Source organism: Prionailurus bengalensis, chromosome X (genome assembly GCF_016509475.1).
Source record: "Prionailurus bengalensis isolate Pbe53 chromosome X, Fcat_Pben_1.1_paternal_pri, whole genome shotgun sequence".
Taxonomy (NCBI): domain Eukaryota; kingdom Metazoa; phylum Chordata; class Mammalia; order Carnivora; family Felidae; genus Prionailurus; species Prionailurus bengalensis.
The window spans coordinates 58,134,144-58,148,911 of record NC_057361.1 but is presented as its reverse complement, the minus strand read 5'-3'; the positions used below and the strand labels follow the sequence as shown (position 1 = coordinate 58,148,911).

Genomic DNA, 14,768 nt, shown 5'->3' with positions numbered 1-14,768 from the left:
GAGTGAACCTTAATGTAAACTATGGAATTTGGGTGATTATGATGTGTCCATGTAAGTTCATCAGTTGTAATAAATGTACCAATTTGGTAGAGGATGTTGATAATGCGGGAGGCTATGCATGTGTGGGGACAGGAGGTATATAGCCAATCTCTGTACATTTCCTCTCAATTTTTCTGTGAATCTAAAAACTCTTGTTTTTAAAAAAAAAATTTATTAACTTATTTATTTTAGAGAGAGAGCTCACAAGCTGGGGTGGAGAGCAGATGGAGAGAGAGAAAATCCCAAGCAGGCTCCATGCTCTCCATGGAATCCGACACAGGGCTTAATATCATGACCCTGGGATCATGACTTGAGCCGAAACCAAGAGTCAGACACTCAACTGACTGAGCCACCCAGGTGCCCCAAACCTAAAACTGCTTTTTAAATAGGTATTGTGCAATAAAAATGCCAAAAAGTAGTAATATTTTTTCTCTTTACAAAAGAATCCAGGTTTATTGTAGAAAAATTTGAAACTTCAGACAAGTTTTTTTTGTTTTTGTTTTGGAAAGTAAAGAATACGTGTGCCTGGCTGACTCAGTGAAACATGTGACTCTTGATACTGGGATCGTGAATTCAAATCCCACGTTGAGTGTAGAGCTTACCTTAAAAAAAAAAAACTTAAGAATACTCAAAAACACAGGCAGTAATTTATCTGACATTGGTGGTAGCAACATTTTTCTAGATATGTCTCCTGAAGCAAGGAAAACAAAACCAAAAATAAACTATTGGGACTGCATCAAAATAAAAAGAATCTGCATAGCAAAGGAAACAGTCGACAAAACTAAAAGGCAATCTTTGGAATGGGAGAAGATACTTGTAAATGACATATCCATTAAAAGGTTAGTTTCCAAAATATATATAAAGAAGTGATACAACTCAGTCTCCCCGCAAATAATCCAGCTAAAAATGGACAGAAGACATGAAGAGAAATTTCTCCAAAGAAGACATCCAGATGGCCAGCAAACACATGAAAAGATGCTCAACATCACTCATCATCAGGGAAATGCATATCAAAACTATAATGAGACACCACTTCACACCTTTCAAAATGGGTAAAGTAAAAAAGATGAGAAACCACAAGTGTTGGTGAGGATGTGGAGAAAAAGGAACCCTCTTTCACTGTTTGCGGGAATGGTACAGCTGCCCTGGAGAATGGTATGGTGGTTCCTTAAAAAGTGAATAATAGAACTACCCTACTAACCAGTAATCACACTACTGGGTATCTATCCAAAAAATATAAAAACACTAATTCAAAGGGATGAATGCACCTATTACTGTAAATAATAACAGAATTATTTACAATAACCAAATTGTGGAAGCAGCCCAAGTGTCCATTGATAGATGAATGGATAAAGAAAAAGTGGTATATATATACAATGGGATATTAATCAGCCATAAAAAAGAATGGGATCTTGCCATTTGCAATGACATGGATGGAACTAGAGAGTATTATGCTAAGTGAAATAAGTCAGGCAGGGAAAGACAAACACCATATGATTTCACTTATATGTGGAATTTAAGAGACAAAGCAAGTGAGCAAAGGGGGAAAAAAGAGAGACAAACCAAGAGACAAACTCTTAACTATAGAGAACAAAATGATTGTTATCTAAAGGGTGGTATGTGGGGGGATAGGTGTTTGTAGCCATAGGTGAAATAGGTGATGGGAATTAAGGACTGAAGTTGTCATGATCAGTACTGGGTGATGCATGGAATTGTCAAAGCACTGTATTGTACACGTGAAACTAATAGAACACTGCAAGGTAACTACACTAGAATTAAAATAGAAATAAAAACAATAAACAACCTAACTTTATACCTCAAGGAACTAGAAAAAGAATAAGCCCAAAGATAGCAGAAGGAAGGAAACAACAAAAAGCAGGAGCAGAAATGAATGAAATAGAGATTTAAAAAACAGTAGAAAATTTCAGTGAAAATGAGAGTTGGTTTTTTGAAAAGATAAATGAAATTGACAAATGTTTAGCTAGACTAACCAGGAAAAAAAGACAGCAAACTCAAATAAAATTAGAAATGAAAGGGGAGTCTTTTTGCAAGATGGCGGCTTAGGAGGACGCTGGGCTCACCGCACGTCCTGCTGATCACTTAGATTCCATCTACACCTGCCTAAATAACCCAGAAAACTGCCAGAGGATTAGCAGAACGGAGTCGCCGGAGCCAAACGCAGACGAGAGGCCCACGGAAGAGGGTAGGAAGGGCGGCGAGGCGGTGCGCGCTCCACGGACTGGCGGGAGGGAGCCGGGGCGGAGGGGCTGGGCGGACTGTGTTCCGACAGCAAGCGCGACTTAGCTTCTGGGAGGTCATAAGTTAACAGCTCTGCTCGGAAAGCGGGAAGGCTGGAGGACAAAGGGAGGGAGAGCTGCTGAGCCCCCTGACAACAGAGCTCAGTTTGGTGGGGAACAAAGGCGCTCGCCAGCGCCATCTCCCCCGCCCATCCCCCAGCCAAAATCCCAAAGAGAACCAGTTCCTGCCAGGGAACTTGCTCGCTCGGCGCAAACACCCAACTCTGCGCTTCTGCGGAGCCAAACCTCCGGCAGCGGATCTGACTCCCTCCCGCTGCCACAGGGCCCCTCCTGAAGTGGATCACCTAAGGAGAAGCGATCTAAGCCTGCCCCTCCTGCCCCCGTGCACCTTGCTTACCCACCCCAGCTAATACGCCAGATCCCCAGCATCACAAGCCTGGCAGGATGCAAGTAGCCCAGACGAGCCACACCACCCCACAGTGAATCCCGCCCCTAGGAGAGGGGAAGAGAAGGCACACACCAGTCTGACTGTGGCCCCAGCGGTGGGCTGGGGGCAGATCAGGTCTGACTGCGGCCCCGCCCACCAACTCCAGTTATACACCACAGCACAGGGGAAGTGCCCTGCAGGTGCTCACCACGCCAGGGACTATCCAAAATGACCAAGCGGAAGAATTCCCCTCAGAAGAATCTCCAGGAAATAACAACAGCTAATGAGCTGATCAAAAAGGATTTAAATAATATAACAGAAAGTGAATTTAGAATAATAGTCATAAAATTAATCGCTGGGCTTGAAAACAGTATACAGGACAGCAGAGAATCTCTTGCTACAGAGATCAAGGGACTAAGGAACAGTCACGAGGAGCTGAAAAACGCTTTAAACGAAATGCATAACAAAATGGAAACCACCACGGCTCGGCTTGAAGAGGCAGAGGAGAGAATAGGTGAACTAGAAGATAAAGTTATGGAAAAAGAGGAAGCTGAGAAAAAGAGAGATAAATCCAGGAGTATGAGGGGAAAATTAGAGAACTAAGTGATACACTAAAAAGAAATAATATACGCATAATTGGTATCCCAGAGGAGGAAGAGAGAGGGAAAGGTGCTGAAGGGGTACTTGAAGAAATAATAGCTGAGAACTTCCCTGAACTGGGGAAGGAAAAAGGCATTGAAATCCAAGAGGCACAGAGAACTCCCTTCAGACGTAACTTGAATCGATCTTCTGCACGACATATCATAGTGAAACTGGCAAAATACAAGGATAAAGAGAAAATTCTGAAAGCAGCAAGGGGTAAACGTGCCCTCACATATAAAGGGAGACCTATAAGACTCATGACTGATCTCTCTTTTGAAACTTGGCAGGCCAGAAAGAATTGGCACGAGATTTTCAGGGTGCTAGACAGAAAAAATATGCAGCCGAGAATCCTTTATCCAGCAAGTCTGTCATTTAGAATAGAAGGAGAGATTAAGGTCTTCCCAAACAAACAAAAACTGAAGGAATTTGTCACCACTAAACCAGCCCTACAAGAGATCCTAAGGGGACCCTGTGAGACAAAGTCCCAGAGACATCACTACAAGCATAAAACATACAGACATCACAATGACTCTAAACCCGTATCTTTCTATAATAACACTGAATGTAAATAGATTAAATGCGCCAACCAAAAACATAGGGTATCAGAATGGATAAAAAAACAAGACCCATCTATTTGCTGTCTACAAGAGACTCATTTTAGACCTGAGGACACCTTTAGATTGAGAGTGAGGGGATGGAGAACTATTTATCATGTGACTGGAAGCCAAAAGAAAGCTGGAGTAGCCATACTTATATCAGACAAACTAGACTTTAAATTAAAGGCTGTAACAAGAGATGAAGAAGGACATTATATAATAGTTACAGGGTCTATCCATCAGGAAGAGCTAACAATTATAAATGTCTATGCGCCGAATACTGGAGCCCCCAAATATATAAAACAATTACTCATAAACATAAGCAACCTTATTGAGAAGAATGTGGTCATTGCAGGGGACTTTAACACCCCACTTACAGAAATGGATAGATCATCTAGACACACGGTCAATAAAGAAACAAGGGCCCTGAATGAGACATTGGATCATGTGACTTGACAGATATATTTAGAACTCTGCATCCCAAAGCAACAGAATATGCTTTCTTCTCGAGTGCACATGGAACATTCTCCAAGATAGATCATATACTGGGTCACAAAACAGCCTTTCATAAGTTTACAAGAATTGAAATTATACCATGCTTACTTTCAGACCACAATGCTATGAAGCTTGAAATCAACCACAGGAAAAAGTCTGGAAAACCTCCAAAAGCATGGAGGTTAAAGAACACCCTACTAACGAATGAGTGGGTCAACCAGGCAATTAGAGAAGAAATTAAAAAATATATGGAAACAAACGAAAATGAAAATACAACAATCCAAACGCTTTGGGACGCAGCAAAGGCAGTCCTGAGAGGAAAATACATCGCAATCCAGGCCTATCTCAAGAAACAAGAAAAATCCCAAATACAAAATCTAACAGCACACCTAAAGGAACTAGAAGCAGAACAGCAAAGGCAGCCTAAACCCAGCAGAAGAAGAGAAATAATAAAGATCAGAGCAGAAATAAACAATATAGAATCTAAAAAAACTGTAGAGCAGATCAACGAAACCAAGAGTTGGTTTTTTTTTTTTAATTTTTTTTTTCAACGTTTATTTATTTTTGGGACGGAGAGAGACAGAGCATGAACAGGGGAGGGGCAGAGAGAGGGAGACACAGAATGGGAAACAGGCTCCAGGCTCCGAGCCATCAACCCAGAGCCTGACGCGGGGCTCGAACTCACGGGCCGCGAGATCGTGACCTGGCTGAAGTCGGACGCTTAACCGACTGCGCCACCCAGGCGCCCCACCAAGAGTTGGTTTTTTGAAAAAATAAACAAAATTGACAAACCTCTAGCCAGGCTTCTCAAAAAGAAAGGGGAGATGACCCAAATAGATAAAATCATGAATGAAAATGGAATTATTACAACCAATCCCTCAGAGATACAAACAATTATCAGGGAATACTATGAAAAATTATATGCCAACAAATTGGACAACCTGGAAGAAATGGACAAATTCCTGAACACCCACACTCTTCCAAAACTCAATCAGGAGGAAATAGAAAGCTTGAACAGACCCATAACCAGTGAAGAAATTGAATCGGTTATCAAAAATCTCCCAACAAATAAGAGTCCAGGACCAGATGGCTTCCCAGGGGAGTTCTACCAGACGTTTAAAGCAGAGATAATACCTATCCTTCTCAAGCTATTCCAAGAAATAGAAAGGGAAGGAAAACTCCCAGACTCATTCTATGAAGCCAGTATTACTTTGATTCCTAAACCAGACAGAGACCCAGTAAAAAAGAGAACTACAGGCCAATATCCCTGAAGAATATGGATGCAAAAATTCTCAATAAGACACTAGCAAATCGAATTCAACGGCATATAAAAAGAATTATTCACCATGATCAAGTGGGATTCATTCCTGGGATGCAGGGCTGGTTCAACATTCACAAATCAATCAACGTGATACATCACAGTAACAAAAAAAAAGAGAAGAACCATATGATCCTGTCAATCGATGCAGAAAAGGCCTTCGACAAAATCCAGCACCCTTTCTTAATAAAAACCCTTGAGAAAGTCGGGATAGAAGGAACATACTTAAAGATCATAAAAGCCATTTATGAAAAGCCCATGGCTAACATCATCCTCAACGGGGAAAAACTGAGAGCTTTTTCCCTGAGATCAGGAACACGACAGGGATGCCCACTCTCACCGCTGCTGTTTAACATAGTGCTGGAAGTTCTAGCATCAGCAATCAGACAACAAAAGGAAATCAAAGGCATCAAAATTGGCAAAGATGAAGTCAAGCTTTTGCTTTTTGCAGATGACATGATATTATACATGGAAAACCCGATAGACTCCACCAAAAGTCTGCTAGAACTGATACATGAATTCAGCAAAGTTGCAGGATACAAAATCAATGTACAGAAATCAGTTGCATTCTTATACACTAACAATGAAGCAACAAAAAGACAAATAAAGAAACTGATCCCATTCACAATTGCACCAAGAAGCATAAAATACCTAGGGATAAATCTAACCAAAGATGTAAAGGATCTGTATGCTGAAAACTATAGAAAGCTTATGAAGGAAATTGAAGAAGATTTAAAGAAATGGAAAGACATTCCCTGCTCATGGATTGGAAAAATAAATATTGTCAAAATGTCAATACTACCCAAAGCTATCTACACATTCAATGCAATCCCAATCAAAATTGCACCAGCATTCTTCTCAAAACTAGAACAAGCAATCCTAAAATTCATATGGAACCACAAAAGGCCCCGAATAGCCAAAGGAATTTTGAAGAAGAAGACCAAAGCAGGAGGCATCACAATCCCAGACTTTAGCTTCTACTACAAAGCTGTCACCATCAAGACAGCATGGTATTGGCACAAAAACAGACACATAGACCAATGGAATAGAATAGAAACCCCAGAACTAGACCCACAAACGTATGGCCAACTCATCTTTGACAAAGCAGGAAAGAACATCCAATGGAAAAAAGACAGCCTCTTTAACAAATGGTGCTGGGAGAACTGGACAGCAACATGCAGAAGGTTGAAACTAGACCACTTTCTCACACCATTCACAAAAATAAACTCAAAATGGATAAAGGACCTCAATGTGAGACAGGAAACCATCCAAACCCTAGAGGAGAAAGCAGGAAAAGACCTCTCTGACCTCAGCCGTAGCAATCTCTTACTCGACACATCCCCAAAGGCAAGGGAATTAAAAGCAAAAGTGAATTACTGGGACCTTATGAAGATAAAAAGCTTCTGCACAGCAAAGGAAACAACCAACAAAACTAAAAGGCAACCAACGGAATGGGAAAAGATATTCGCAAATGACATATCGGACAAAGGGCTAGTATCCAAAATCTATAAAGAGCTCACCAAACTCCACACCCGAAAAACAAATAACCCAGTGAAGAAATGGGCAGAAAACATGAATAGACACTTCTCTAAAGAAGACATCCGGATGGCCAACAGGCACATGAAAAGATGTTCAGCGTCGCTCCTTATCAGGGAAATACAAATCAAAACCACACTCAGGTATCACCTCACGCCAGTCAGAGTGGCCAAAATGAACAAATCAGGAGACTATAGATGCTGGAGAGGATGTGGAGAAACGGGAACCCTTTTGCACTGTTGGTGGGAATGCAAATTGGTGCAGCCGCTCTGGAAAGCAGTGTGGAGGTTCCTCAGAAAATTAAAAATAGACCTACCCTATGACCCAGCAATAGCACTGCTAGGAATTTATCCAAGGGATACAGGGGTACTGATGCATAGGGGCACTTGTACCCCAATGTTCATAGCAGCACTCTCAACAATAGCCAAATTATGGAAAGAGCCTAAATGTCCATCAACTGATGAATGGATAAAGAAATTGTGGTTTATATACACAATGGAATATTACGTGGCAATGAGAAAAAATGAAATATGGCCTTTTGTAGCAACGTGGATGGAACTGGAGAGTGTGATGCTAAGTGAAATAAGCCATACAGAGAAAGACAGATACCATATGGTTTCACTCTTATGTGGATCCTGAGAAACTTAACAGGAACCCATGCGGGAGGGGAAGGGAAAAAAAAAAAGAGGTTAGAATGGGAGAGAGCCAAAGCATAAGAGACTGTTAAAAACTGAGAACAAACTGAGGGTTGATGGGGGGTGGGAGGGAGGAGAGGGTGGGTGATGGGTATTGAGGAGGGCACCTTTTGGGATGAGCACTGGGTGTTGTATGGAAACCAATTTGACAATAAATTTCATATAAAAAAAAAGAAATGAAAGGGGAAACATTACAATTGATACCACATAAATACAAAGGATTATAAGAAGCTATAGTGAACAATTATATGACAACAAATTGGGTAACTTAGAAGAAATGCATAAATTTCTAGAAATATACATTGTATCTAGGTTGAATCATGAACAAATAGAAAATGTGAACAGATAATAGTGATTTAAGGAGATTGAATCAGTAATCAAAAATCTCCCAATGAAGTAATGGCTACTACCAAATGGTTTCGCTGGTAAAATCTACCAAACATTTGAAGAAGAATTAATGCCAATTTGTTCTCAAACTCACACTTATTCCAGACACTTCCAAACTAATTTTACATGGCCAACATTGACCTGACAAAGCCAGACAAGGACACCACAAGAAAAGGTAACTACAGGCCAATATCCCTGATGAACAAAACCCTCAACACAATACAAGCAAACTGAAATCAACAGCATTTTTAAAGGATTTTACCCAATGACCAAGTAGGATTTTCCTCTGGAATGCAAGGATGGTTTAACATCTGCAAGTCAGTAAATATGATACATCACATTGAACAGAATGAAGAATAAAAATCATATTATCTCAATAAATGCAGAAAAAACATTTCACAGAATTCAGCATCCTTACATTATGAAAACTCAACAAATTAGGTGTAAAAGGAATGTACCTCAACATAATAAAGGCCTTACATGACAAGCCCACAGGTAACATCATACTCCATGGTGAAAAATGGAAAACTTTTCATCAAAGATCAGGAACTAGACAAGGATGTTCATTCTTACCACCTCTATTCAACATAGTATTGAAGGTCCTAACCAGATCATTTAGGCAAGAAAAATAAATAAAAGGCATTCAAATTGGAAAGGAAGAAGCAAAATTGTGTTTACAGATGACATAATATTATATATATAAAACCTTAAAGACTCCACCAAATAAAACTGCTGAATAAATTCAGTGAAGTTGCAGGATATGAAATCAATATACAAAAATTAGTTGCCCTTTTAGGTATAATCCATGAACTATCTGAAAAAGAAACTAAGAAAACAATCCCATTTAACATGGCACCTAAAATACTTAAAAATAAATTTAACCAAGGAGATGAAAGATCTGTACACTGAAAAATGTAAGACATCGATGAAAGAAATTGAAGACACAGATAAATGGAAAGATATCTTGTGTTCGCAGATTGGAAGAATTAATAGTGTTAAAATATTCATACTACCCAAAATATCTACAGGAAAACCTGTCATTTGTAACAAGACAGATGAATCTGGAAGACATTATGCTAAGTGAAGTAAGACAGACACAGAAAGACATATACTGTGTGATCTCAGTTTATATGTGGAATCTAAAAGAGTCAAACTCAGGGCGCCTAGGTGGCTTAGTTGGTTGAGTGTCCACCTTCAGCTCAGGTCATTATCTTGCGGTTCATGAGTTCGAGCCTGCATCAGGCACAGCACAGAGCCTGAAGCCTGCTTTGGATTCTGTGTCTCCCTCTCTCTCTGCCCCTCCCCTGCTTGTGCTCCGCCTCTCTCTCTCTCTCTCTGTCTCTCTCAAAAATAAACATTTTTTAAAAATTAAAAATAAATAAATAAATAAATAATTCGAACTCCTAAAAACAGAATAGAATGGTAGTTATCAGGGTTTGGGAATTGGGGGAATTGGGGGCATGTTGGTCAAAAGATACAAACTTCAGTTTTTGAATGAATAAGTTACAGAGACCTAAGTTACTTCATGATGCCTATAATTATAATAATGTATTGTGTACTTGGAATTTGCTAAGAGAATAATTTTTAGGTGTTTTCACCACAAAAAAGGTAACTATTTGAGGTGGTGGATATGTTAATTAGCTTGATTGTGGTGATTATTTCACAATGTATTCATATATCAAAATATCTTCTTTTACTCCATAAAATCAGGTACTGCAAAATAGAATGGCATTCTTGTTTTCTTTTAGAGGGCCTGTATTTCTTTACTGAGCAGATGTAAAATTACTTCAGAATTCTCTTCTATTATTCTGTATCTTTCCCCTCATTTTCCAGTCTTGCAAGATGTTTATTTTTAAACTCCCACTTCCATCCCTGGAGAAGAATATAATCTTAATTCTAAATAGTCAAAGGCAATGTTGGAGCTACACAGTATAGCTGTTTCCAGTTGAAGAGTGTTTTATTCCATTTGGGTCCTAATGGCTCTTGTTCTTCATTAAAAAATGTGAAGCTTCATGATAGAGGGTCCAAGGGACTCATCTTCCTTACCTTAGTGTGCATGAGCAATCCGAATTTTCTTAGCTTAAAAAAAGTTATCCAGGTTATTTCTATCATTTTTCCTAATGGTGTCTTACCACTGAAAATTTCTTGGTGCCTCAAAAGTGAAAAAAAAGCAAAACAAACGTTCTACAAAAACACAGTGGCATTTTATTATAAGAGTGAAAACCTAGAAATCAATGAGATATCCAATATTAAGAAAATCATTGCGTATTAACTTAATATAAATATTCCTTAAATTGACAACTGTTGAGACCCCATAATAACATAGTTTAACATTTACAAAACAAAGTCAAATGGAAAGAATAGGACATGAAACTCTAACATAAGCTATGATTGCAACTATATACAAATACAGAAGGACAAAGTTAAAATGGAATGTAGAAAAATAAAAACAGATGTATTAGCATGGTGAATTATGGATATTCTCTTTTAAAATTTTTATCACTGTCATTTTAATAACTTAAAAATTAGATTTTGAGTTTTCTAGGGTAGTTCATTACCCCTCAGACTTTTCATCCTACATGTGACGTTTCTTTTTAAAAATTTATTGAGGTAAAATTGAGAAAACTATATATAAGTGTACAATATGATTTGGTTAGGTATATGTATACATTGTGAAAGAGTTCTAACCATTGATTTAATTAACATATTTGTCACCCTTTTCTGGCGAGAACACTCTCCTACTCTCTTAGCAAAACTCAGTTATACAATACAGTATTATCAGCTATAGTCACCATATTATACATTAGATCTCCAGGCTTTTTTCATCTTATAACTGAAAGTTTGTACCATTTTACCAACCTCTACCCATTTCCCTTACCCCTTCCCCTCACAACCACTATTGTACTCTCTGTTTCTATGAGTTTGACTGTTTGTTTTCAGATTCCACATATAAGTGGTCACATGAAATATTTGTCTCTTTCTGGCTTATTTCACCTAGTATACTAGTCCTCCAGGTTCATCCTTGTCTCATGGCAGGATTTCCCTCTTTTTTATGGCTGAATAAGATTCTATGACATACATATACCATATTTTCTTTATCCATTCATCAGTAAATGGACACTTGGGTTTTTTATAGCTTGACTAATTGTGAATATTTAACATGGGAGTACAGGTATCTCTTTCACATAATGAAGTGGGATTGCTGGATCATATGGTAGTTCTAATTTTAATTTCTTGAGAAACCTCGATACTATTTTCCATGGTGATCCTACCATTTTACATTCCCACCAATATCATACAAGGTTTCCCTTTTCTCCACATCTTCACTAACATTTATTATCTTTTGCTTTTTGATGATAGCAGTTTTTGATGTGAGATGGATGACATCTCATTGTGGTTTTGATTTGCATTTTCTGAAAGATTAGTGATGTTGAGCACCTTTTCTTGAACCTGGTGACCATTTATATGTCTTCTTTGGAAAAATGTCTATTCAGATCCTTTGCCCATTTTTAAATTGGATTTTTTTTTTTACTATTGAGTTGTAGGAGTTCTTTGTATATTTTGGATGTTAACCCTCTATTGACTATGTGGTTTGCAGATATTTTCTCCCATTCCATAGGTTGCCTTTTAGTTTTGTTGATGGTTTCTGTGAAATTTCTAATATGGGGAAAGGAGAGAATATTGATTGCCACTTTATCTGTAACTTACACTGATCCAGATGGATCATAAAATTTACTTATAGCTCAACTAGAGAGGGTGTTGTGGTTTTGTTGCCTGAAAAGGAAAATAAAACAATCTTTTGTTTTTTTTCTAGAGGTGACTTAGAAAAATTAAGGTCAAATGTGGAGATACCTCTGTAATTTTCTTATTTCTTTTTAAACTTCAGGTACAAAATTTTCTTATTTCTTTTTAAACTTCAGGTACAAAATTATGCTGAAGCCCTAAACTGGTACCATTATTCTCTGAGATTTTATGCAATCGATAAAACGGATCTGGACTTGGCCAAGCTGCAGAGGAATATGGCTTCCTGTTACCTGCATTTGAAACAACTTGATAAGGTCCTTTGATTTATCTATTTTTCAGTGGCAGAAAACGTCATGTGCAATGGCAGAGAGATAGACACAGTTTGGTGTGACATCTTGGCTATTAGGTTAGGATGTCTGAGAGTTTCTTCATATAAGATAAACTCAAATTGATATTTTCCTGATTGGGACTTCCCAGAAGGAGAGAATTAGGAAAACCATTAATTCCATTAGTTACTGGGGGAGGGGGGGGGTTGGCACCTTTTTCTGAAAAGTAATATATCATTGGAACTTTTAAGCAAAGTTGTCTGCTACTAACCATTTGCAACATTGTCCTTTGAAACAGACTAAATTATAAGGTATGCTTTTATTGGTCAAACATTCAGTGTGGGAAAATACTTGTATAAAATGGTCTTTTACTTACTGGGTAACCTGTTGCCTATACAACCACTCTAGAAAATGTTTAGCATTTGATTGCTTATCAGGACAAAATTCTAGGAGGTGAATGAGAAAACAACTTATTTAAGGATAAACCATTCATATTTCCCAAAGCAATTGGGACATTTCTTCCTTTGGGTATCATGTAGTATGCACATATTGGGGAAGGGTATTGGCTTGTGGAAGAACAGGTGAAAAGGACAAGTGTGGACCCAGATAAAATATGAAGGCCTTTGTTGCTTTTCAGGTTTTAATGATAAGTTTAGGGGGGAATATGTGATTAAGGGTTGTAATTCCAGACATTTTCTTTGAGTTTTTGTTTACTTTGAGGGGTTGTTTATTTGACTAAATACTTCAAATTTTCTTTCAAAAGAATATTTACCATTTAGTTTATATATTCAAAATTCATAGTTCTAGAAGAGAAGTTGAAATGTTACTTAGTTCATGATATTTCAGCACAGGCTAGCACTTAAGTGTTTCAGAAAGACAGTTGACTACTGTTTACTGAAAGTCCTGAAAAAGTTATCACACAGATTTTGTTACCTAATTCATTATATTTCTGCATAGGATACTATTAACTATTTCAGAAAGATAGTTGCTTACTGCTTACTTGAAGACTTAAAGAAGGTGATAAGAAAGTCACTGTAACTTCATGATTTATGTTGGCCTGGCAGATTGCGAAGGACCTGCACCTGGAGCCAGACATGCCATTTGTGGGGGATGGTTGCATTTTCACACCAAGGAAGGATATCTGTTCAGCTAATACCAATGGAAAGGGCACAGCACAAGATACTATGATAGCCTCTGATGTTACAGACGTGGACAAGACGTAGTTGCCTTTGATTCAACCAAGCAGTTGGCATCAGGGTGTCTTAATAGGCAGATAAACAGATCATGGCAAGGAAGAAAATCTAAGTGTTGGAAATATTCTATAAGTTAGGCATGCAAATAGTTGGTATCATATATCAGCAGGGAACAGGTCTTCAGCCATAGAGATTTGGATTCAAAGGCAGAACTCAAATCTTTATGTAGACAGACTAGAAAGTAGAGTTCCAAACCTAAAGGGATGAGAATACAAGGCTGTTTTAAAGGTCAGGAATAGCAGGCCAGGCTGGGATGAAGTTCCTAGGAGAATATGAAGTGAGTAGACACAACCTTTTAAGACTTGAAGCAGTGCTTCTTTTTTTTTTTTTTTTAAAGTAATCTATACACAATGTAGGGCTCGAACTCAAGACACTGAGATCAAGAGCCACATGTTCCACCAATTGAGCCAGCCAGGCACCTCGAAGCAGTGCTTCTTAAGTCTCCTCCAACAAATATGAAGTTTGATCCTAGAGCCTAATGTAGGACTTAGTCTATAATTTGGAGTTCAAATGGTATTGGTAGAAGGGGAAGAAGAAGAGAGCAGGAAACCAGGCCCATCCTAATAGTGTATGTTCAGTATGCGATTATATCACTTAAGGCCAGATTGGTGGTGAAGCCAAAGGTTATTTTCAGTATGATCAATGTAATCTTGTTTGATTACTGTTAGTGTATTTTTCTCTTTCATCCTTCCTGTCTTGAACTTAAACATTGATTTGGTACCCTTCATATGTAAGGAATACTCTCCTATGCACTAAGACAGAAAGGTGAAAAGAAGTAACACAGTCCATTATATTTTACTATTTTACTGTTCCCACCTTGTTAATTTTCATCGTCTGCTTTTTTTTTCACTCCTTCCCTTGAGCTGTTTGAATGCTATTCAGGAAATTTATGAAACCATGTTTATTGGATCTGCTAAAATTTCATAGTTTTTCAGCTAGGCACTCTGTAAAATGGACTCTTGTTAACTTTCTGTCATATTCCTCACAATGGTGATTCCAGGATTTTTTTGTCTTTAAGCCCCCATACCTTACCCTTCCCTTTATCAAACAAC

The 14,768-nt window shown here is 38.3% G+C and overlaps 1 protein-coding gene across 1 annotated transcript in view; it reads left to right on the top strand.

The window, feature by feature from the left end:
- TEX11 (testis expressed 11) overlaps positions 1 to 14,768 on the top strand; it is a 243,368-nt gene that overhangs the window by 112,382 nt on the left and 116,218 nt on the right. Inside the window, exon 16 of the mRNA XM_043569958.1 lies at positions 12,314 to 12,451. Within this exon, the coding sequence (XP_043425893.1) occupies positions 12,314 to 12,451 (138 nt within the window). The remainder of the gene's footprint in view (positions 1 to 12,313; positions 12,452 to 14,768) is intronic.